This window comes from Sycon ciliatum, chromosome 1 (assembly GCF_964019385.1).
Source record: "Sycon ciliatum chromosome 1, ocSycCili1.1, whole genome shotgun sequence".
Taxonomy (NCBI): domain Eukaryota; kingdom Metazoa; phylum Porifera; class Calcarea; order Leucosolenida; family Sycettidae; genus Sycon; species Sycon ciliatum.
In genome coordinates, this window is record NC_088643.1 from 47,483,325 (window position 1) to 47,505,489 (window position 22,165).

The 22,165-nt window shown below is 47.3% G+C and overlaps 1 protein-coding gene across 1 annotated transcript in view; it reads left to right on the plus strand.

The window, feature by feature from the left end:
• The window catches only part of LOC135829703 (rapamycin-insensitive companion of mTOR-like), a 40,683-nt gene that overhangs the window by 12,160 nt on the left and 6,358 nt on the right, over positions 1 to 22,165 (plus strand). Inside the window, exons 10-32 of the mRNA XM_065342098.1 lie at positions 138 to 214; positions 440 to 507; positions 851 to 936; positions 1,168 to 1,255; positions 1,447 to 1,537; positions 2,343 to 2,412; positions 3,644 to 3,724; positions 5,932 to 6,032; positions 7,055 to 7,154; positions 7,790 to 7,849; positions 8,109 to 8,153; positions 8,938 to 8,997; positions 9,273 to 9,316; positions 11,443 to 11,584; positions 11,873 to 11,923; positions 12,302 to 12,444; positions 12,630 to 12,762; positions 13,130 to 13,225; positions 13,993 to 14,061; positions 14,982 to 15,058; positions 15,443 to 15,521; positions 16,531 to 16,640; positions 16,976 to 17,069. Of these exons, the coding sequence (XP_065198170.1) occupies positions 138 to 214; positions 440 to 507; positions 851 to 936; positions 1,168 to 1,255; positions 1,447 to 1,537; positions 2,343 to 2,412; positions 3,644 to 3,724; positions 5,932 to 6,032; positions 7,055 to 7,154; positions 7,790 to 7,849; positions 8,109 to 8,153; positions 8,938 to 8,997; positions 9,273 to 9,316; positions 11,443 to 11,584; positions 11,873 to 11,923; positions 12,302 to 12,444; positions 12,630 to 12,762; positions 13,130 to 13,225; positions 13,993 to 14,061; positions 14,982 to 15,058; positions 15,443 to 15,521; positions 16,531 to 16,640; positions 16,976 to 17,069 (1,965 nt within the window). The remainder of the gene's footprint in view (positions 1 to 137; positions 215 to 439; positions 508 to 850; positions 937 to 1,167; positions 1,256 to 1,446; positions 1,538 to 2,342; positions 2,413 to 3,643; positions 3,725 to 5,931; positions 6,033 to 7,054; positions 7,155 to 7,789; positions 7,850 to 8,108; positions 8,154 to 8,937; positions 8,998 to 9,272; positions 9,317 to 11,442; positions 11,585 to 11,872; positions 11,924 to 12,301; positions 12,445 to 12,629; positions 12,763 to 13,129; positions 13,226 to 13,992; positions 14,062 to 14,981; positions 15,059 to 15,442; positions 15,522 to 16,530; positions 16,641 to 16,975; positions 17,070 to 22,165) is intronic.

Sequence of the window (22,165 nt, forward strand, 5' to 3'; positions counted from 1 at the left end):
GGGGTAGTGGATATCGCTAGCAGGCTATATCTCATGTGGATGTATGGATGTAGAGAACTGTGTTCTTGTAAGTTGTCCACTACCAGTAGCTGATGTTACTTGCTGGTGCTGTGTCGTCTCTGTGTCTCAACGTGCAGACTATGATGGCACCCTTGCTCGATGTTCACTATAAACATTCTGCTGAAAGTGCGGATGGCACCAGTCAACAAGCCAAGTGAGTGACACTGGTTGCAGGCGTTGACACTGGTTGCAGGCGTTGACACTGGTTGCAGGCATTGACAAGCTGGTCTTCAGTTGATGTGTTGTACTAGTATCTGATGGTGTGCTGTTGATATTGCCTGGGATTTGTGGACTGTGGTTTTGTCTACTTTTGTGCTTGGGATAATTTGAATTACACCGCTAACCAGTCTTTCTTATGCTGCTGCTGCTTGTGGTGCAGGAATGAGAAACTAGCTCACATTAACGCCTCGCAAATGTCTATGCTGACAATGTTCCGGACATGGCAAGGTACTTGAAACCATCCTATTTTTAAAAGGCAAGACACACCAGTGTCACCACACCAGTGTCAACAATGCCATATGGCATCAAGTGAAGAACACAGCCAGTAGCTTTTTCTACAGTCAATGAATGTACTCAAACGCATTATGTTGTATTTTTTGTGCTGTACACGTCAAATACGTGTCCAAGTAAACATCATCAAAGCTGATGCGATACAAACATGGTACACTGTGTATGAGTTGTCTTGAGCCACGGGCAAATCTGAGATACGGGCTATGCCTGCTCCCAAGGCGCCCGGATAGGAGACGTTTAAGTGTAGATGTATGTATTTGTGTCTGTGCTGTTGTGTTAGGACTAATGTACATGTGTCGTCCGTCTGAGAAGAGTGCCTTGCAGGCGTTTATTGACGTGCTGCCGTACCCAGAGGAGGGCCTACAGGTAATCATTGCGCAATGCATTCTCTTCCTGGCTCACTCTCCATTTTGCTCCCTGTGCAGCAATGGTGTGTGCAGCATTGTGGTGTGTTCTAAAAAAAGCTATGAGTTGACTGTTCTCCCATGTGATGCGTGGCACTAGTACAGGCAGTTCACTGTCTGTTGCAGCAGCTGTGTTCAACATTGATTGTTATGATTGTTATTATTGTGTGCTCTCCTGTTTGCTGCTGTACAGATGGCTGTGATGAATGTCATCTTTAGTATATTCCACCTGAAGATCCCCATCGATACGGATGATTTTGTGGAGGCACTGGCAACATGCAGTGAGTGCATGCAGCAACTGGTTCTCCTTTGGTTCTACTTGTATCTGTCTGAGTTAGCACAACTGTAGCTGCATGTTTTCTCATTCAAATCTGCTCCCCTTTCGGCCTTTCCTAGCAGATTATCACTGCCCCCGTCTGAGGTAACTGTGTGGTGTTGTGCCGGCTGCTGGTTCCTCTTGTCGTGTGCGTAGATCCGTCTGAGTTCCAAGAGGAGTGGCAGCTTGATCAGGGGTGGGTGGTGGAGGAAGCCAGGGCACTTTTGCCACGCCGCTCTAATGGCAGGTGAGTGGTGGCAAGTCGCACGTGCGAGTGTGAAGTCGCCACACGTGACACATCACCTTCCTTGTTGTTCAGTTGTGTGTGTGTGTGTATGATCTGCGGTGTCTCTGCTGTGTGCTGGGTACTAGTATAACATTGTGTACGCACTTGTGTACAGATCTTCCATTGTCACACAGGGTAGGGGGTAGGAATTGCAGACTATCTCAATCTCCGTTCTTCATGCGTCACCTGTGACACGCTGAGAACCTTTTTTCCGGGCAATGATTTATGCTACATAGCATACGTTCAGAGAAAGTTATGATGGCAGCATCATTATGCCACTGAGCGCACAATTTAGGGCAGCTGAAGTTAAAAGAGCACCGGGCTTGAACACCTTATCTATGCTTCACACTGTGTTTTTTCTCACCCTCTCATAGAGAGAATGAGGCGCCGATGTCTCCCTGTGCTTTTTTTCTGTCTGTGTGTCCGTGTTGGAGAAAATACAAATATTCCCGAAGCTATGCAAAAGACGGTACTTTAGTAGTGTCGGGCGCTGGCCAGGGTCCACATCGCTTTATTTCAGAGTTCAAAGCCCTGCGCCCTCGCTGTGCTAGGTCATCATGTGCGTTATTGGAAATGATAGAAAGGTCTTTGCAATACAAAAATATGATTTTTTCCCCGAATACCACACATGATGACCTACGTGTAGGTAAAGAAAGCATAGCGAGGGAAGTGGGCTTTCAAGCCATATATTCTGTCAGTGGCCTTTCCTTTGCATGTGTCTAACTTCTCCTGTTCTTGGTGCGTGGGTATGTTGTCACGTGTGCAGCAGGGTGAACATGATGGACCAGTATCATGCCGTGGTGCTGCAGGCATTCCTGTCACGTGGGATGCTAGAAGTGAGTTTGATGCCATCTCTACGTACTTCACACAGTCTTTGTCACGGACTGCACTGATGTTTGTACAGTCAACTTTGCGTATAACGACACTCGGCGGGGCATCAGAAAAGTGTCTTTATTCGCGAAGTGTCCTTATACCCGAAGTCTCATTATATGTATACAGGTGGAATGGACTTTGCTCTGGGCATGGGAATTCTGTCGTTATTCACGAATTGTCGTTATATCCGCAGTCGTTATTAGCGAAGCTGACTGTACATGAGCTACTGCAGTTGAAGTCTGGTATTGGTAGCAAAGCAACTCTCTAAGGACATTATTAGATCAAGACTCAAGAATACATACCTCCTCCCCCCCCCCCCCCCCAAGTGTGTGTAACTACAGCTATGGGGTATGCGACGGCAAAACTTCACGTCATGCGACGAACCCGTGCACCTTATTTGTACCCGATGTATTACAGAGTTGTACGCAACCTTGCTTTGTGTTCAGCTCTCCGGTGGTCACTATGACTGTGCTGTCCATGCATGCCAGCGTAACCTCTTGAACCATGTTACGTGATATGAAGTTGTGCCGTCGCAGCACGGGATAGAGGTTGTGCTGGCAGTTGTGTTGTAGTACGTTATTTTGTGTACGTCGTGTGTACGTCATGTTGGTGCATGCGCGTGTTGCTGTGGTGTGAAAAGCAGTCTTCGTCTCGAGTTTGTCATGTCTAGTTGTGTTTCCATCGTCGTCTTGTAATAAACAGTCTTCCTAAATGTAGTTATCGTCGTCCCCTTTGTATAAGTGTGGAGATGGCACGGGACTGGGAGCAGGTAGAGAAAAGGTAGTTACAACACTCTTGAGGGTTATGTAGCAGTTAGTACTCTTTGCTAAGATTAGTCAGCTGTTTGGTCCACGGACTCTTGGAGTTGGAACGTGGTGCAGTCCTAGAGGAATCAGTGCAATGTGCCACATTTGGTTCAATTCACTTCCATTTGGAGCACGTGACAATGTCGACTGCAGGTGGATTGTAGGAAAGAAGGAAGAAGGAGGTTTGATTGTATTTGAGGTTTGATTGTATTTGAGGTTTGATTGTATTTGTTGTATTTGTCGACTTTCGCTGCCACCTTGGTATACTGTACAAAATGTAAATAATTGTTGAGTAAGCGCTGCCTCTGCCATGTTGCCTGCTTGCTCGCCCTCGGCTATTGAGTACTGCAACTGTTGTTGTTGCTGTTGCTGTCTGTCCTGTATGCAGCGCTTGGTGGAGGTTGCCCTGAGCAAGGTGGCTAAAGTGTCAGTCATGGCCACTATTCTCCTGGGAGAGCTGCTTCACCTGGTCAGTTATGATGGCGATGTGTGTGTATGTGGGTATGTGTGTGTGTGTGCGCGTGTGTGTGTGTGTGTGTGTGTGTGTGTGTGTGTGTGTGTATGTGTGTGTGTGCGCGTGCGCGTGTGTGTGTGTGTGTGTGTGTGTGTGTGTGTGTGTGTGTATGTTTGCACGTTATTCATGTCAGGCAGCAACTGCACCAGCAACAATGAGGTGTACATTACAGTTTACAGCAATCTTAGCAATCGCCAATAACTTGACATGCAATCGCCAACAACTTGACATGCAAGACCATCTTTGCGAACAACTATCAAAGACGATTATATTGACGAAAACTTCACATACGTGTACAAGTCTTCAGTAGGGGCTTCACGTGTTTCCTGTTTCAAGTGAAACATTTTCCATGTACAGTCATGTAGCATCCTTTTTGCCAGGGCTGAAGTGATATCCAAAATATGTTTGTTATATTACCTGAAGCCGAAATGGATAAGATCAGAAGTGGAGAATTTGTGCCGCATGATCCATCCATGGCTGATGAGAGATCATGAGACACTGTCGAACAGTGCAGGGCTGGAATGAAGCCCGGACGGTGGGGCACGATCATAATAATAGCGGCCGTTCCAGAGGATGCTGAGCAGTGGCCACTCTTCTGGGCGAACAGGTATGAGCTAGTACGTGTACATGTGGTCGTCGAATGTACTACTACTATGTGGAGGGCTCTCTGTTACGCTTGTGCTTCTGTATTGGTGGCAGAACCAGAGTGTGCTGCGGCAGTGCATTCAGGGTGTGTGCTTGTGCACATGCACACAGCCGGTCAGCCGTGTTGCGCATGAAAGAATGGTTTCGCTCAAGCTGATTGAATGCAGCATGGATGGACTCTTCCCCCTGCTCTTTTAGTAGCCCCATGCCCATCTGGAAACTTTCCAAGCAGCTGACTGCATGGGCCTCAAGAAGGTATAACTTTGGGGTAACATTTCCGCGACCACGCGAAACAACTTCCTGCCGGCAAGCTGCAAGGAAAGAAGAAAAAGAAATATTGGCTTGCAGTTGTGAGAGTGAGTAACATTTGGACTTTTACTGGTGGATATCCTACATGACAAGATTGACAGCTGAAAACTCCAAAATAATTTTCCAGAGTACGGGCAGAGAGGTGTCTACATCACTCCGAACCATCTCTCCAGTTTAGGAAAGGTCCTGATGTCTGGAAGGGCTCTAAGCAGCAAATTTCATTGAAAATATTCGCCATTCAGAGATAAGCGAAATCAACGGAAAACAAGCCCGCAGATGCGGCGCCTTGGAAGCTACGATTCCCGTGAGAACATGAAAATCGGTCTCTCAAGGACCTTGGCGCATGGACTGTATTGATCCTGGGTCGTCTTGGCAGGTTTTACTCAGCCCTCGGAGCCATTTCTGAGGAGTTGGCTTGTGGCATAAATCGATAAAATGTCCCGGCTCACCGCAACGAAAGCAGAGTTTTGGTTGCTAACCGACGGCGTTCCTATCTTGTTGAATGCTCTGTGGCTCATTAGGTTGCTGGCTTGACTGCTCTGTTTCGAAAATGGCTGGTACCGAGGTCGAGTAGGCAACACCACCCCTGCAAAACCAGGATACGCCCCCCCCCCCCCTCCCGAAAGGGTCGTTGTAGCGATACAGTCTTTGCTGCATTTACAATGTGTTTCAAAAATATAGACGCGTGATTTCAAAAAACCGTTAGGCCAGCACCTATACCACATAAAATCTGTGATCACTTTGTGCAAATTCTCGAAAAGCTCCAGCCAACTTTGAATATTTCTAAAATACCATGTGTCTATATATATTAAATGGATTGTAGTTGTTTGGTTTCCTCTGTGGAGGAGACAATGGTGAACACCCCCCCCCCCCCCTCCTCCAGCTACCTCAAAGCCACAAATGATTATATTGGTGATATCGTTTCAGCCCCACTTTTTGTTGCGCCCTCCCAATGAACTAAAACTCACTGTGTGTGTCCATGGCGCGCCTCATTGTGTGGGTACACTCACATTGATGTGTGTGTGTGTGTGTATGTGTGTGTGTTTGTGCGTGCGTGCTTGCATGTGTGCTTGCATGTGTATGCGTGTGTGCGTGTGTGTGAGAGAGAGAGAGAGTGTGTGTGTGTGTGTGTGTGTGTGTGTGTGTGTGTGTGTGTGCATGCATGCATACGTGTGTGTGTGTGCGTGCGTGTGTGCATGTTGCATCAGGCGAACACTCTGCTGCCCATTGAGATGGCCTGCGCCACGCACTCCTTGCCAACACTGGTTTCGGTCGCGACTGACTTCAGAGGTGACGAGGAAAGGCGGAAGTGAGCTTTGGTATTTCCCCTATGTGATTGCACGAGCTTGCAGCATGCCTCGTTTTAAGATACGAGTAGATTTTATGCACACGAAAACACTGTTGCAGCAATTTGTGTATGGGAATCCCGGGATAGGAGAGAAGGTACTCTTCAGCTCTTTCTCAGGTCTTAATGATAGCTTGCATAGACCTCGGTCCTACCGGTAGGACCTACCGGTAGGACCATCATACACAGACATGCTGCATGGCCTCTGTTCTAACATTGACCTAAAACTTGACCCTAAACTGTTGCTCAGGGGCTAATGAAGGAGTCCACAAATTTTAGACGTGATCGCACAAGGCATAGTACGAAATTCCATGGTAACAGCAAATGGTAACCATGGAAACGGTGTATGGAATTATGCATTCCACTGCCTTGGCAGACTAATAAAAACATTAGTACCTGACCACGATTGATGTGCCATGGTCAAAATTCACTTTGGACAGAGTTGCTAGCGCTCCGACAAGAGTATGTGCGGCCATTTTGACAATTGATAAAATTGCGCGTATGCAATGCACTGGACATAGTCTTGCATTTTGCGCCATTACTTTGCCTGAGAAAGACCTCATCTCAACAATTGTTTCAAGAAATTTCTCAACCAAAATCACTTTTGTAGCGCGACTTCCTGGGTCCTACCGGTAGGACCCGTGGTCCTACCGGTAGGACGGCATGCAAGCTATCATTAAAAGAAGCTCATGTTCAAAGAACAGAGATAGTCCTGCCTGTGTTTGTTGTGAATAGTGACAATGAATGCCTTCAGCAGTATTTGTGTGAGTGTGTGTGTGTGTGGACATGACGGCACAGGTATTTCTTTAAATTGCATTACTTAAATTGTTATCTACCCACCTTGTATATACTTCAGCTGTATAGTTGCACAATGATTTGGGCATACATGTGTTGTTTTGGTTTGTATTCCTCCCACTTGCCAACTTAAAAAGTAAAGCTGGAATATAATTGAAGTTTGTATTTTCGTCTTTCTGATCCCTCTGTAGCCGTGCAAACTCTGTTATCAACAATTTGGACTATCTCCACCAGCGCAAGAAGGATCCCCTGCTTCCTAACAGTTTGTACCTGGAAACGATGCTTCAGCAGGTGTGTGTGCTTGTGTGTGCGTGTGCGTGTGTGCGTGCGTGTGTGTGTGTGTGTGTGTGTGTGTGTGTGTGTGTGTGTGTGTGTGTGTGTGTGTGTGTGTGTGTGTGTGTAGAATTATAGAATTACATCATTTACATGTACATGATTTCCTTGATAATATCAATCAAGTCAGGTGCATTATAATATAATGCACCTGACTATTCACAAACTGCACTGTGCATGGTCAACCTCCTATCTTGAATGCATGCATGGAGCTATAAAAAAATCACGGTTCGCGTGAGACTCGAGTTTTCCACACCCGCAGGAATGCCACCACCCTCTTGGATCAAGGCGCAGATGCAGCTCCTAAGCGGTGGGAGGTGAGTAGATCAGATCCACCACAAAGTGGTCAAAGACCGAAAATCTCGTTCACTGCATCCATTTTTCCCTCGTGCCCGGCCACGAGTTCCCAATTAACTGTGGGTCGCAGCACGGCTGAAAAATGGAGCTATTAAAGTGCATCATGAAAACGATGATATTCTCAAAACAAGTCATAACAGCTACCTATCGGTGAGGGAGGGGGGGGGGGGGGCATCAGTGACTGGCACGGGCATTTTCTAATATATTTTTTCTTTTCTTTGTGTGCGTGTGTTCAGTTCCAGCAGGGTGAGATTGAGAAGCGCAAGGCTAGTCGAGCTCCTGATTGGATGCCACAGGTGACCTTTTGTGTTTGATATCTACTTATGCAGCATGCAGCTTTAGTGTAACCTTTTGTGCAGAGGACACCTATTAGCTTCCTCTTGGCTCCTTCCTCTCCTGGTTAGCTTACGACTTGTGTGTGTGTGTGTGTGTGTGTGCTTGCGTGCGTGTGTGTGTGTGTGTGTGTGTGTGTGTGTGTGTGTGTGTGTGTGCGTGTGTGTGCATGTGCATGTGTGTGTATGTGTGCATATATGTGCGTGGGACTGGTCTATTCAGGATACCGATGAAGCACAGCTCGCTAAGACCATTCAAAGGAGCAATGTGAGTGTTGTTGCTTCTACAACTGTATTACTACATGTGTGGTAGACACACGTATACTTCCTCATGAATCCCCATGGCTGAACATTTGGAGATAGTTACAGACTCACCAGGGGTGGATAAGTATGCCTGACACCCTATTCTGGTGGTCATTGCGCTCATTGTGTACATGCAGTTGACATCCTAGCCAGGAATCTGCATCACTGTGCCTAATACTACTCCGTTGCTACATTGTATAATACAACTAGTACGAGACAGTGCATTGGCATATGAGACAGTGTATATTGGCGTATGGGACAGTGTATATTGGCGTATGGGAGAGTAGTGTATGTTGACGTATGAGAGAGTGTATGTTGGTGATGTTGGCAGTAGTCCTGTGGATGAGTAGAACCAAGAGTAGATAAACAAGAGTGTGCAACTCCGGATCTGTCCTGCATATTCTGCAGATACCCCCGCGCACGGGGGAATTTTTTGTGGACGTCACCTTTTTTCAGAAGAACGCGCATTCTGCCGCAGAGCAGTGTGAGTGCACGTGCTGGGCACCGACCATGTAGTGTAAAGCCGGCCAAGAGCACGAGGGAAAACTTTCCGAAAGACTCGCAGCGCGTGCGTCGTCGAAAAGATTACGTCAACAAAAAATTCCGCCGTGGGCCTGCCCATCCGCGAGTTGCACACTCTTGTTTATCTACTCTGGGTAGAACATACTAGTGCTGTGTAGCTGACTTTGCCATCAGTATTTTTTTATTCATTCAGTGTGTGGTGACCTGTGCATTGTCTACTATGCCAGGTGTTGTCGGACAAGGAGTACGATCAGTGGGATTGGCCAACGATTGACTCCATCTTCCGTGTAAGTTGCCAAGTGTGTTTCACAATGCTTGTGTGTGCACGTGTGTGCGTGCTTGCGTGGGCGTGTGAGGACTCTCAATTGAAAGTGCACCCCTCCCCTGGGTGGTGAAGCAGCAGTGGACTTTGCCTGTATTGTTAGCTGTGTGATAGCTGGTGCTGCTGTTGGCAGCAATTCCTACTGCCCAGTCTACCTCCCTGCCATACTGGTATCCCTTTAGCGGAATTGGCCAACTCTTGTCTACACTGTCTGTGTGTATATATCTTTGTCATGTGTAGATGCCCAATGTGAACATCAAGCGCATGGAAGAGCAGCAGCCAAAGTAAGCTAGTGTTGCTGTGCTCTTAAACAAACCCCTTGTGCAAGAATGTAGTGTACTATGCCAGCAGTACTTGTACAAGAACAGGAACTTGGGGTATGATCATTTTAATATAAGCGTGACTCTAGAGCATCTGCGTAGCCTGTCTCCGGCATCATCAACAGACCCAAAGTGCTAGGCTGGCCCGTTCTCCAATGAGAGCTGGTACGTGGCACTCTGACTCTGAATCGTCCACCACATAATATGTATTATATTGTCTCCATTACTTCCTGGCCTTGGTCGCTCAACATCCCGTTAAGCGTGCCGATTGGTTTCGCACTCTTTGAGGCAATGGGCTGAATGGTCAGCTGCGACGACTGCAGTGCGTTGCTATGCGTTCTTGAATCGTGGTTTGGCCGTATTGTCCAATGGACTTGCCGGTATCGTCATCGACATACTTGGTCCGGCTCATCGCAATTGTCGCTTATCTATCGCCACTAAGAACAGGAGTTTTGTTGCCGCTCTGTGAAATTTTCAATAGGCATAGTGAGGAAGCATGATACATGAATACTCTCCGCCACAAGAAAAAATATTCAGCCATGGAATCAGGTGAAGCGAGTCATAGAAGAGAAGCAAGGTAAGCAAAATGCACGAAATAAATCAGCGAAGAAGCGCGTTCTTGCACTCACACTCTTACAGGTCCAGAGTTCATTCAACTCTCCATCACTCGAGCTGCCGCCGCTACATGAGCTGACATTAAATTGCTGGTGTCTAGCTGCTAGCGTAGACTGGTAGAGTATCTGTTGCTTTGTCAGCCTGTCGTATGGCAGCAATGGGAAAGGAACAGTTGTGTGTCACTTCGGTGCTTGAAGGAACCGTGGGCAGTGTGACCTGTGTGTCACCACAGTGTGTTTCAACAGAGCCTTCGAATGAGGCATACAGGCCTCTCCAGACAGCTATCATACGCTCCAATGGATACGCTGACGACGACTCTTGTAATGCTGCGCTTCTGCCAGGTCCACGAAGGAACAAAAGGAACAACCAAACGTCCCTTGCATGCGCGCATCGCATCAAAAACACCTTTCTTCTTCAGCATGACGCTCATACTCCTCTGCCGTGCACGCATGCCTGTCACGCTCTCCAGGATGCCAGTTGCCCCTGCTACAGTTCCGGTCTTCGGGTCGCTGCCCTTGGCTTTTGGCAACACAGACAGTGAATGGCCAATTATTTCCACTTCCCAAAAAAGTCGAACACATCGCGATTCAAAGCACTAGGCGCGATCATTTTTTCTTTGGTGCCTCATTTGATCTTGCCATCACAACCTCCCAAGCAAAAGTAAGTTACATACTGGGTTTTACCTGTCAAAAAGTGTGCGGGAGATAAGCGACAATTGCGATGAGCCGGACCAAGTACATGTACATCCGCCAACGTTCTCCACAGCTGAGGCTTTCAGCTTGTGCTTGTCTTGGTTGCGCGCACCTTCCCCTCCTATGTTAGTACTATAACTTAGAACCTTCCAAGTTGGAAGGCGGTTGGAGTGCGCAAGGCAATTGGAGTACCGTATTTTCTCGAATATAAGTCGACCTTCTGTGCGCCAGAAATTTCGCCAAAAGCTGGGGGTCGACTTACAAACGGAACTCGACTTACATACGGGAATCTGGTACAACAAATGAAGTGACTGGAGTGTCCGTACAAAAATGCACTACCGTATGAACCATTAACATTGAATGAACATTGGATGACACTGGTTTTGTTCAGATTTTGTCTTACTGGCATGATATGATCTCTCCTCGCAGAGAATTCATCATTTTGTATGTGTGGGTGTCATGGAGCTATAAAAACTTTTTTTCATGAAATTGACTCCTGGATTTGGGGTGGTCGGCTTATATTCAAAGTCGACTTATATTCGGGAAAATACGGTATGCATCCAAGACGTGCTAGTGCTGATTGGCAGTTAGTTGTAAAACGTCAGTACCGTTGGTCTGTGTCGTGCAATGTTATCGCAGGAGCGGATTGTCCTGTAACTGGTGGTGTTTGTGGCCAGTATAGCATAACTTGTAGTTCATTGGTCCTTCTTCTTTCCTGTATATTCTTTGTTGGCTCTCCATCCGAGTAATCAATGAATGATTTATCTTTTTATGCTTTTGTAGGTTCATTCGGCGATTGGTGAATTTCTACATGCCTCGCAAGATGTTTTCTCATTTAGGGGCTGTCCAGGAGAACAGGAAGTATTCAGCAGTTGGTCTCCAGTTCTTTGCCTTCATGGTTGCTGGATTGGTACTGTCGGATGAGGTAAGCCACCCTCAAACTTGCCAAGCTCTCTCTACGCTTGATGGCATGCATGAAGTCTGTAGTCATGCTTAGCATACACAGCTTTCTGGCTGAATCTTGACCCAGTGCCCAGCCTGAGTGCAACGTCAAGAGTCTGCGAGCAATCCCGACAGAATGTGCTTGGTTTGAGGCGAAATATATGATATATATATATCGGTATTTACAGACGGTCCTGTATATCGACCGCGTTCAATCATGAATGCTAGCGTGCGCTTATTGATATTGTAGTGTACCTTGTTTCTTGTTTAGCCTCCCAAATGCCTGATGGACTTGCTAACTGAAATTTCGTACAATTTTACGGTAAGTGTTGTATGCGTCAGTTTGTTATTTTGTTCTGGTTAGTGGTTGATTGTGTAGCTTGTGTGGGCATTCACCAGGTGTGTTGGATGGTCAATTACCAATGGGACCAGTGACCGTGGCATTTGTCTCCAGCCACTGCGATCAACTATGCATATGTTGAGAATTGCTTTCTCTCTCTAGTCTAGGTGACAGGTGACACACATGTACTTGTATGTGCTCACACATGCACCCCCCCCCCCCCCCCCCCTCTCTCCCCACACACACGCACGTGTATTGATAATTACTGTTAGCTGCCCGCTGCTTGCCAATGCAGTGTTTGACTTAATTTGTCACACGTCAGCTGCTCTGCATTATCCGCTGTATTCTGTTCTGTTGTAGTACCTGCATCATCCTACACGTACGGTGTTCTCCGCCAGCAGTGTCACCACCACACTGACACGAGACTACTTCCTCTTTCTCGGCAAGCTCTCCACCACTTCCTATGGATTTCAGATGCTGGAAAGGTTCAACATCTTTAGAGCGTAAGTGCAAATTTCACCGCACTGGTTGGTGGACAAGTGTGGAGAGCTATTTGAGATTCTGGGTGTTGTTCATGTCACCAGTACAAGTATCGGTCTGGAGGCCATGCACGTAAACTTCTTAGTGCTATGCTCGTAACTTAGGAACGGCATGTGGTGTGTGCGTGCTGTACTGCTTGTTTTAAAAGGTTCTTGGAAATCTGCGAGACTGACCTGAGTGACCGTGAAGAGCTGCAGCGCTTGCTCATCTCCAGCCTGGACTTCTCTCGCGATGGGCACAATCGCATCGTTCTCACCAAGCTGCTGACCAACACAAGTGAAGTAGGTACCGTACCTCAAACTTGCCTGCAAGCTAACACATGGCAATTGGAAATCACCTACCAGCAGAGGATGGGGGTTGGTCAAGTTGCCATGCCTGAAAACCTTGCCTGCAAGCTTAAAGCATGGGGATGGGAAATCCCCTATTGGCCAGGCACCGGGGTTGGTCAAGTTGCCATGCCTGAAAACTAAAGCATGGGTATGGGAAATCCCCTACTGGCAGGGGACGGGGTGTTGGTCAATTAGTTGGGGTATATGCAATGTGATGTGCTCTGTTGTTGTGTAGAGCTTCTTTGCGTCTGATTATGCGTATCACCACTACCCACTACAATCATCATTTGTGTACTTTCCCTGGCTCTGTTGTATGTAGGCAATGCGATTGTATGCCACAGGGCACCTGAGAGTACTGCTGCGAGCCAAGGTACCTTTCTTCCACACGTGGTGTTTGGAAATGCTTGTTGCACAGGTAAGTCTCTAAGTGTTGTGTTTGGAACTTTGGATTGAGGGATGATTGCATGGTGTTGAGTAGGCACGTGCATAGTGTGTAGAGTGTGGCTTGCTGGCTGGGTTGAGGAGAGAGAGAGAGAGAGGTCACCTGTTCCACACTGGCGACACTACATCTGCAGTGAGAGATGGTCTCCACTTTGGGTTTGTCTTGCTGCACACTGCTACGCCATGGTGGGTATGGGCAGAACAGTGGTGGTTCGTCGGTTTCATCTGCGTCTGCACCCCGTGAAGAGCTCCTTGTCCGTGGCATGTTGCAAGAAGAAGAAGAAATGAAACTAACACTCAAGCCAGTAGTAAAGGCTCGGTCATCAGAAAGGCAGAAACGACAAACGTGCTTCTGCAAGGCAATGTAGAGACGATTCTGAACAGTACTCGGTGTCGCAGCAGAGGGACAAGCCACTAGGATGCACAGTTGCATGCTAGCATGGCCATTCACTCTGACATTATGATCAGAGAATGCATGACCATCGGACTGTGTATAAGCGGTAGATAGTCTGTTTTCATTTTAAAAGAAGACCTAGCGCCCATGCCAAGGAACTATAAAAAGCAGCCAGAGCACCTGAGTCTCAATTCTGATGGTGTTCTCCCTACATGCGTTTATTCTATGCGTTTATTCTTGTGCAACTTTGTGTGAATTTGTGTGCTGATGTGTTGTTGAGTGCTTTGCTCTACTGTGAAGTAGTGATAATCCTGTTCTGGGTTTGCTCTCTTGCTCGCTGTTTGTAGTTGTGTGATCCGAGTCACGATGTCTCCAATGAAGCACTGGATGTGTTGGATGAAGCATGTGAAGATGAGGTGGGTTTAGTGGGAGACCATGGTTGCTAGCTCTTCACGCCTCTTCTTGTGTGTGTGTGTGTGTGTGTGTGTGTGTGTGTGTGTGTGTGTGTGTGTTTAAACATTTTTTTATGAGCAGTGAGGTTCAACGGCAAATATGGTTTATAGGACTGTATTGTGTATGTACGGTGAGTCTGTGCTGCCCGGCATAGGCGTTGGCTGTGATCGTTTCGTCAGATCCAGATCCATAGGAATCTCTCGATCTGCAGGGATCGATTGGTCGAATCCCGATCCGAATCCTTCGGATGTGGATGCGAGCAACCCTGCCCTGGGGGCAGGGTTGACTGGATGCAACGGATTCATTTTTGCCAAACGAGACGCTTGTACCTGTTTGGCGGGTAACAATCATTGATATACGCATTTAGTACACACACACGTGGAAAAGCGGTGCACCATGCAGATGAGTACGAATAGTACAAACCTGGAGTAACTTTTCGATTGTCGTTTTTCTACCTCGACATGGTCACGGTAGCAGTGTGTTCCAAATGTGATCGATTGATTTCGAGGATCCAGTGGATCTGAGATGTGGATCTTGATCCGGATCCGACGAAACGATCACAGCCTTATACCAGTATGCTTTTTGTTTGTTTATAAAGTTAACGTTATCTTGCTGCGACCTTGTTTCTAGGGGTCTTTCCTTCTTTCTGCATTTTGCGAAAGCCTTCTTTCTGGAATTCCCAAACTTAGAATGTCACTATATTATCTCAGGTTTGAAGCTAGCGACTTAGAATTCTTATTGCCAGCAGTACATTTTCGCAAATCCTGGGCCGTAATTGTGATCTTTGTTTTCACATGCTAGCATGTTCATAGTGTTGCTATACTGCAAGTCTGCAATGCCATGGTGGTGTTTATATGTGCATTTCTCTTGTGTGTGTTTCTAGGCATGTCTTCACACACTGGTAACGTTACAGCCCAGTCTGCTACACCTGGGACAGCCCGGCAGAGCGCTCTTCAGTAGGTCAGTCTTTAGTTCGGTGTGTACTCGTAGTTTGTGAACTCTGTTTATCCACAGTTTGGGATTGAATCTATGCTCGCTGTACATGGGCAGTTTGTTTACGCCCTTGAATCAATGCTCGCTGTACATGGGCAGTTTGTTTACGCCCTTGAATCTATGCTCGCTGTACATGGGCAGTTTGTTTACGCCCTTGAATCAATTCCAACTACAGTCTTATCATGTGCCAAAGTGAAACGATTTCATGGACTCCAAAGGAAATTTAATTTGATTCATGTGCAAACGAACGACATCTGCTCGCATTAAAATCAATTCAGGACTCGACTGTAAGACTGTCCATTTGATGGTTGTGATGTAGTTTTGTCTCTCTCTTTCTCCTGTTTGCATTAGGTATGTGACTATCAACAGTGGCTTGAAACTGCTGAAGAGTCTCAATTTTATTGATGAGGAGCTGGGCCGTTGGTTCTCGGTGAGTACATGTACTTGGCACATAACAGAGCGCTGTGTTCCAGTATGATCCACACCCACTGAGGAGCAGGTTTCAAATTTGATATATTCACTCTTGGCTTGGACCAGCCGTTGATCACATCTACGGGCTCGGCGCCAGAGGGTTCTATCTTGAATCGTATCACAGTCCTCAGGTACATGTGCAAAACACAGTCCTCAGGTACATGTGCAAAACACAGTCCTCAGGTACATGTGCAAAACACAGTCCTCAGGTACTTGTGCAAAACACAGTCCTCAGGTACATGTGCAAAACACAGTCCTCAGGTACATGTGCAAAACTCACTAGTACAGTGAAGTATGTATCGAGCTCGTGTCATGATTGTCGCATGCCCTGCCCCAAAAATGATGCCCCATTTTGGGGCAGGGCATGTACCAACCCTGAATCCGGCTCGATACATAGTGGTTATCACATTTGCTTTACACGCAAAGGGTCCCGGGTTTCGGCACCAGATGTTGTGGAACCCTCGTCCCCCCAACGCACAGCTACTCTCACCCGACAACAACTCTCAGTAGTACAGTTCATACATGATATTGGAAAAGGAGAGGTTAGCAAAATGGACGCAAGCAACGCAAATTCGAACTAACTAGAAGAAGGAACAACAAACAAACTCAGCTGCAGTCGTACTTGTGCCAGCCGCCGCAACACACGGGATAGCATGCTGCATATGCTTGTGCAAACCGCTACACAACACATCCGGGAACTTGGCTACATGCGCAACCGCATAGACCTACGTAACAAAGACACCATGGCTAGATTACTATGCGAGTACAGAATACTAGTAGTAACAGTGCAGAGTGGCGTCTACAGTCATGCATAGCTATCCATTACACTACTTTCACATGCTTATGCCTGTAGGCAATGTAACATGATATTGCACCTGTTGTGCCTCTACTTCCATCACGCTGGCTTCACAGCTGGAGAGTGGTATCTATCGTAGCTTTCTATTTTTGGTGTGTTTGCAACAATGCAGAAGGAGAACAAGGCTTACGTCGGCATTGTAGAATATCGACTAGCACAGTCCATGACTTCATTCAAACAGCAGCCAGAGGGGCAGTACACGCGGCGCAGTGCTACAGATAGGTAAGCTTGTCACAGCTATCTTGCCACGTCATTGCTGCTGCTGCTGATCTGATGACCTGTGTGTGTGTGTGTGTGTGTGTGTGTGTGTGTGTGTGTGTGTGTGTGTGTGTGTGTGTGTGCGTGTGCGTGTGTGCGTGCGTGCGTGCGTGTGTGTGCACGAGCGTGTGTGTATGTGCATGCATGCTTGCCTGCCTGTTGTGTCTCTCCTATCTTGTTGGCATGTTATTCATGTGCTCAATGCACCGGTATGTGTGTTTGAAACACTTGTATTGCTGTGCACTAGACCAATGTGTCTTGCCACACCCACTTTCCAATCACTGCCGCTGTTGTTGCAGGCACTTGGCGGGAAGCCGTGAGCTGCTGGTACCCATCCACTTCTATGGTCAGCTAGCACAGCAGAGGGAAGGATTTGAGCTGCTGATCAACACTGTACGTAATGCACCTACACCGTACTGAGCACTTCTTCATCTTTTCTACTCTGATACAGTCATGTAGTTGGACGATACTCTAAGACCACATATATTAACGCCAATTTTTCATATAATGATCTTCGGATTTTTGTTGGTTATTGACATGAAATAATAGACCTTATTCGATTACGTCATCCTTTCACCGCGAGGGCGGCGCTGGGGTACAGTTCAAAATCAAGCTGGCAGAGGCAGCATTTGGGAGAAAGATTTTACGAACAAGAAGTCCGCTTTGGTTGTTTTCTTTCGACATGACTTAGTTTTGGAACGTGTGTTGTTTTGATCCCTTAGCTAAGGGGTTTTCTGTTTTCACCGCTGTCAGCATACGTTCTTAACTAGCAATGCCGCACTCCTGTACTGTTCCTGGCTGTCAGAACGTGTCTGGGGCGAAGAAATGCAAGCGAGGGTACCGACGTGTTCAGGACGGCACTGGCAAATGGTCGATGGAAGAGGATCGTCTTTGTGGGAATACGGCAAAGCGAGTCGGCTGTAGGGGCGCTTGCAGCGTGTGCAGGACGTTGCCGTTTGCCAAGTTCCCCAAACCCCTGCCTGAAAGCGCTGATCCACATCTAGCTAAACGGCAAAGAAAATTAATCAAATCGTGGAAAGATGCTGTTCGAAAACAAAATTTGACGGTGACTGCAACAAACGATGTGCGTGTATGTGGAGCACATTTCCCAGCCCTGCAACGCCAGAATGACGATGAAGTTCCCTCTGTATTTGCTTGGACCATCCCAGTGATGGAGCGCCAAACACTGACCTCCAAGAAAGCGAGTGAGGCCGAGGAAGAAAGTATGACGGTGGATGAGGAAGAAGTGGCCAGCACCGAGGATACTGGAGAGGTGGACGTTGTCGAAGAGAATCAGCGGCTGAGGGATGAGATCTTGGACCTGAAATCACAGCTAGAGCTATTGAAAGACCAAAACACGATCCTCGAAGCTCAGCTTGAAAGGCAGCATTTTACGGCACGGCAGTTCACATCGGACAAAAACATTCGCTGGTATACTGGGTTCAGAACATTCGGACAGTTTGAGGAGATGTTCAAACTTGTTTTGTCCACCCGTTCTGCCACCCAAGCAAGAGGTACTGCACCAATCCTTCCACTGGAAGACTGCTTTTTTATTGCAATGGTGAAGGTGTGGAAGGATTATCCGGAAGAGGAGCTGGCACGGCTAACTGGTGTCTCCCAACCAACAATATCCAGGATTATCCGCCATTGGATTCCGTTGGCTGCCAATGCACTTCGCCAAATCCCGATCTTCCCGAGCAGATCCCAAGTGGATGAGCTAATGTCACTGTCGTTCCGCGAAATGTATCCACGGACACGGATTATCATCGATGCGTTGGAGATTCCGATAGAAAAGCCAAAGAACCCCACCACTCAAGCTGCCACATGGTCGGAATACAAGCAACGTAACACCATTAAAGCGCTTGTAGGAATAACACCTGGTGGTGCTCTGTCGTTTGTGTCGCAGCTGTATGGTGGACGGACGTCTGACAAGGAGTTGGTGAGGAGATGCGAACTACTGAAGCTGCTGGACAAAGGCGATGTGATTATGGCCGACAGAGGGTTTGACATTGCATCCGACGCACTTGTGTATGGTGTTGGTGTCAATATCCCACCCTTTCTCCACCATCAACAGTTCTCTGAAGAAGATCTACTTACAACACGACGCATTGCATCACTGAGGATTCATGTGGAGCCAGCCATTCAGCAGATCAAGAATTATTCCATCCTTCGCTTTCTGCCGATCAGTATGGCTGATATTGGAGATGAAATCTTTTCATGCTGTGCCCTTCTCACTCTATTTAATCCACCATTGATGTAAGTTATTCTGCAATTCGCCTCCTTATGTAGCCTGTATTATTGCCTTCAGGACAGCGCACCTTACTCCTTTAGGCATCTGCAGTACATTGTAGGATATTTTGGTGTTTGTTCGTTACATCGGACTTGGAATGGGCCTTCACTTTTCTGTGACTAAAGATGTTCTGCTCTGGAGCCGTGCTCCCAAGCAGATGTGATGCCGTACACACCCAACAAGTATCCATTCTCATTACGGCATTATGAGTGACAGATCGAAAATTTTCACATAAAATATGCTCTTCATGCCGGTACAACTGCAGCATACATAATGTGGCCAAGCTGATAGCCAGCTGGAGCCACTGGAGGGCCAACCACAGCCTGAGGCCGCCCCCCTGTGGCTGCATTCATGCCATCGTAGAAATAAAACGTGCCATTTTCATGAATATGAGACACAAAATGTTGGCCATTTCCATAGGTCACACCCAGCAACCGGTATGCAGTCAGGCGGCCGGAATCAGTGCCTGGCACTTCAACCTGTAAAGGAAAATCTGCAGCAGAATAAATTGTGTGCCGACCAACCATTTCACAGCAAATGCAGCAAAAGAATGCCACAGAGCACCCCACTCTGGAGCCACGTAGCACCTGCAACCTCCGTCGAGAATACGAGCGCACACCACCACAACGACAAGGCTGACTTCCTGGAAAAAACCAGGCATTCAACATCACCTTTACCTGGTCCGGCCCAGGCAGGTGAGATAGGTCTCCGTCTGCAGAGATGAAGATTTCTGGAGTGACGACATCTTTCTTCACATTGCACCTGTCACATTCGTAGGATACTGACGGAAGACAAAACGATTGATTGATTAAACGCTATAACAAACCGATCTGCTTCTGAACCATAGAAATTAATGTTCTGTCCATCACAGGGTACTCGGGGAAGGCCTAGAAGTTCAAGGGCGTGCCACCAGATGTACTTCGCTGCGCCTGGTTCACCAATGTCAATGAACCCACACATATCCAGCAGGGCATGAGCTGCACGGTTCCCACTTTTAGCTGCGTCTCTAAATTCATGAATATATAATTATGTCATTGCTCCTGAGGAGAGTGAAACAAAACATCAAGCCATTGTCCAGTGGGCACGTATTGCTAAAATAGAACTGTTTGCCATCTTCTGTCCGGTGAGAGCCACCCCAAGGCAGGGGGTACTCTTGCACTTGTCTGTTGTCACTAGTATTCCCAGTCACATCCATGGGTGACTGCGGATTCACTTCCTCTCGGGTAAGTTGCGTGTCAGGTTCACCACTTGGACTATGTTCACCACTAGGACTAGGTTCACAGGATGCACCCTTAGAAGCCTTATCTGTGCCTTCAGTGCAATGCGTTCCACCCTTGCAACCAGCGTTGACTCGGACGGCAGAACGTGGGTGAAAGCCATTGCCACGCCGCGGGTACTAAATTCGTTTACGTTCTTGGCGAAAGTCAGCCCAGATCCTTTAGCAGGCACACTTCAACCTTCTTGCTCCGTGGCACATTCCATTTGCTGGCCTCTTCCGTGCAATTCAATGCTGACCGGTGGTACCCCAGCCGCACAAACTCCTCAAGAGCATACGCAAACGCCGCAAGGTGTTTGCAGGAAGCGTGAGGAGGGTGGCCAGCAGGACAGCCACACTCTGCGTACAGGACCTCTGCATGTGTGTCCAGCTTCATGTATAGGGTATAGGGTTTTTTTTTGTTTCATTTCTGCCAGCACAATGCAGCGGAGATACATTGTTCCTTGCTCTTCGGGATCCACTGCACCTTTAATGGCTTGCACCAATCCATTGCTGAATAGAAGCAGGGCATGCTCATTTACAGCCTTGAAGTTCATTCGGCTTCCATCAGTGGACTGACCATAAATGAAATAAGCCACCATGTTGGCCATGGTGAACATCGGCAAGGCAGTCCGAATGTCAACCAAGGGCTTCCACAAGTTTGGGTCGACTGGAAACTTACTTTTCGTACGGGTCACTTCTATCGACTCTGTGGATGGTGGTATATGCGGTGGTTGTGACTGTGCTGGGGGATTACTGACGTTGCCTTGTACCGGTGGCGATAGAAAGCAACTTTCAGCACGGCCTGAAGTTTTCGCAAATGTCTGTAATCTGCAGTTGACACAGGAACACAAGCCACAGGAAGATTTGGAATTTTTAGGCTCAGCAAGGAATATTGTCACGTTTCATGGGTACTGTGTCACAAAACAAAAGTAAAATGACAAGAACATAATACAGGTAAAATGACTATGGATGCTGTTGCACACTGAGTTGAAAGCAGATCCCATTATAGCAACTCTCAGCAGAGTCGCAATGCTGCCATGCACATGGTCCATGCCCACACCTAACTTAGTCCAAGTGTAATCCCCTCTCCAGTCTCCCCGGAGGCGTGGGTTCGAATCCCACCGCTGCCACCATTGTAACCGTATACTCTCAGCACTCAAAGCACATACTTGTAGTTACGTAAGTAGTTATCATTCGTTCATTGTCTCACAAGGAGAAGAAGAAGACAAGGCAGTGCGAGTATGCGCGCAGCTATCCATGCATTCCTACGGTGTACTATTTATGTGTATACAAATAACGTGTCATAAAGTAGCCATGCTACACAAGTCTACTGGTTTTTGAAAAATATTTTTAGTTCAGCTCCATTCTTTGCACGCGGGCCAATAACGAAAAAAAACAGACGCCTGGGAGAGTTTAGTAATTTTCGGCAACACACTACTGAGTAAGTACTAAGAAGTGAAACGAAGAAAGCTTACCTCCCAATCAGTTCGTCCTTCTTTCCGGAAACGGGTAAGCCATGTTCACGGAGTAGCCTCTTCAGCTCAGGCACTCTCAAGTCGGCTAAAGACGAAACTTTCTTGGCACTCATAGCTGACGGACCAGTCGGTGATACTCCACGACAGGCACTACCTGGAACTCGACGTGAGGGCCAACTCTCGAAATAAAAACAACTGTCTGATGGCCAAGACGAAAATTTTGGAAGAAGTGAAGTCTGTCTCACCACGAAATCTCAAGTATACCCCGGCGCGAGCCGATGACGTAATTGTGAATAAGGACCATTACGAACTGTAGCTATCAAAACCGGCAAGTGACTGTGTGTACTGAAAATGTGTAGATCCTCTGAACTATTGTGTGAAGCTATTTTGCGGAGCTAGTGTGTACACAATAGCTCCTTACATTCTGTGTCAGCACCCTTCCTTTCTATCTATGTGGATGTATTGT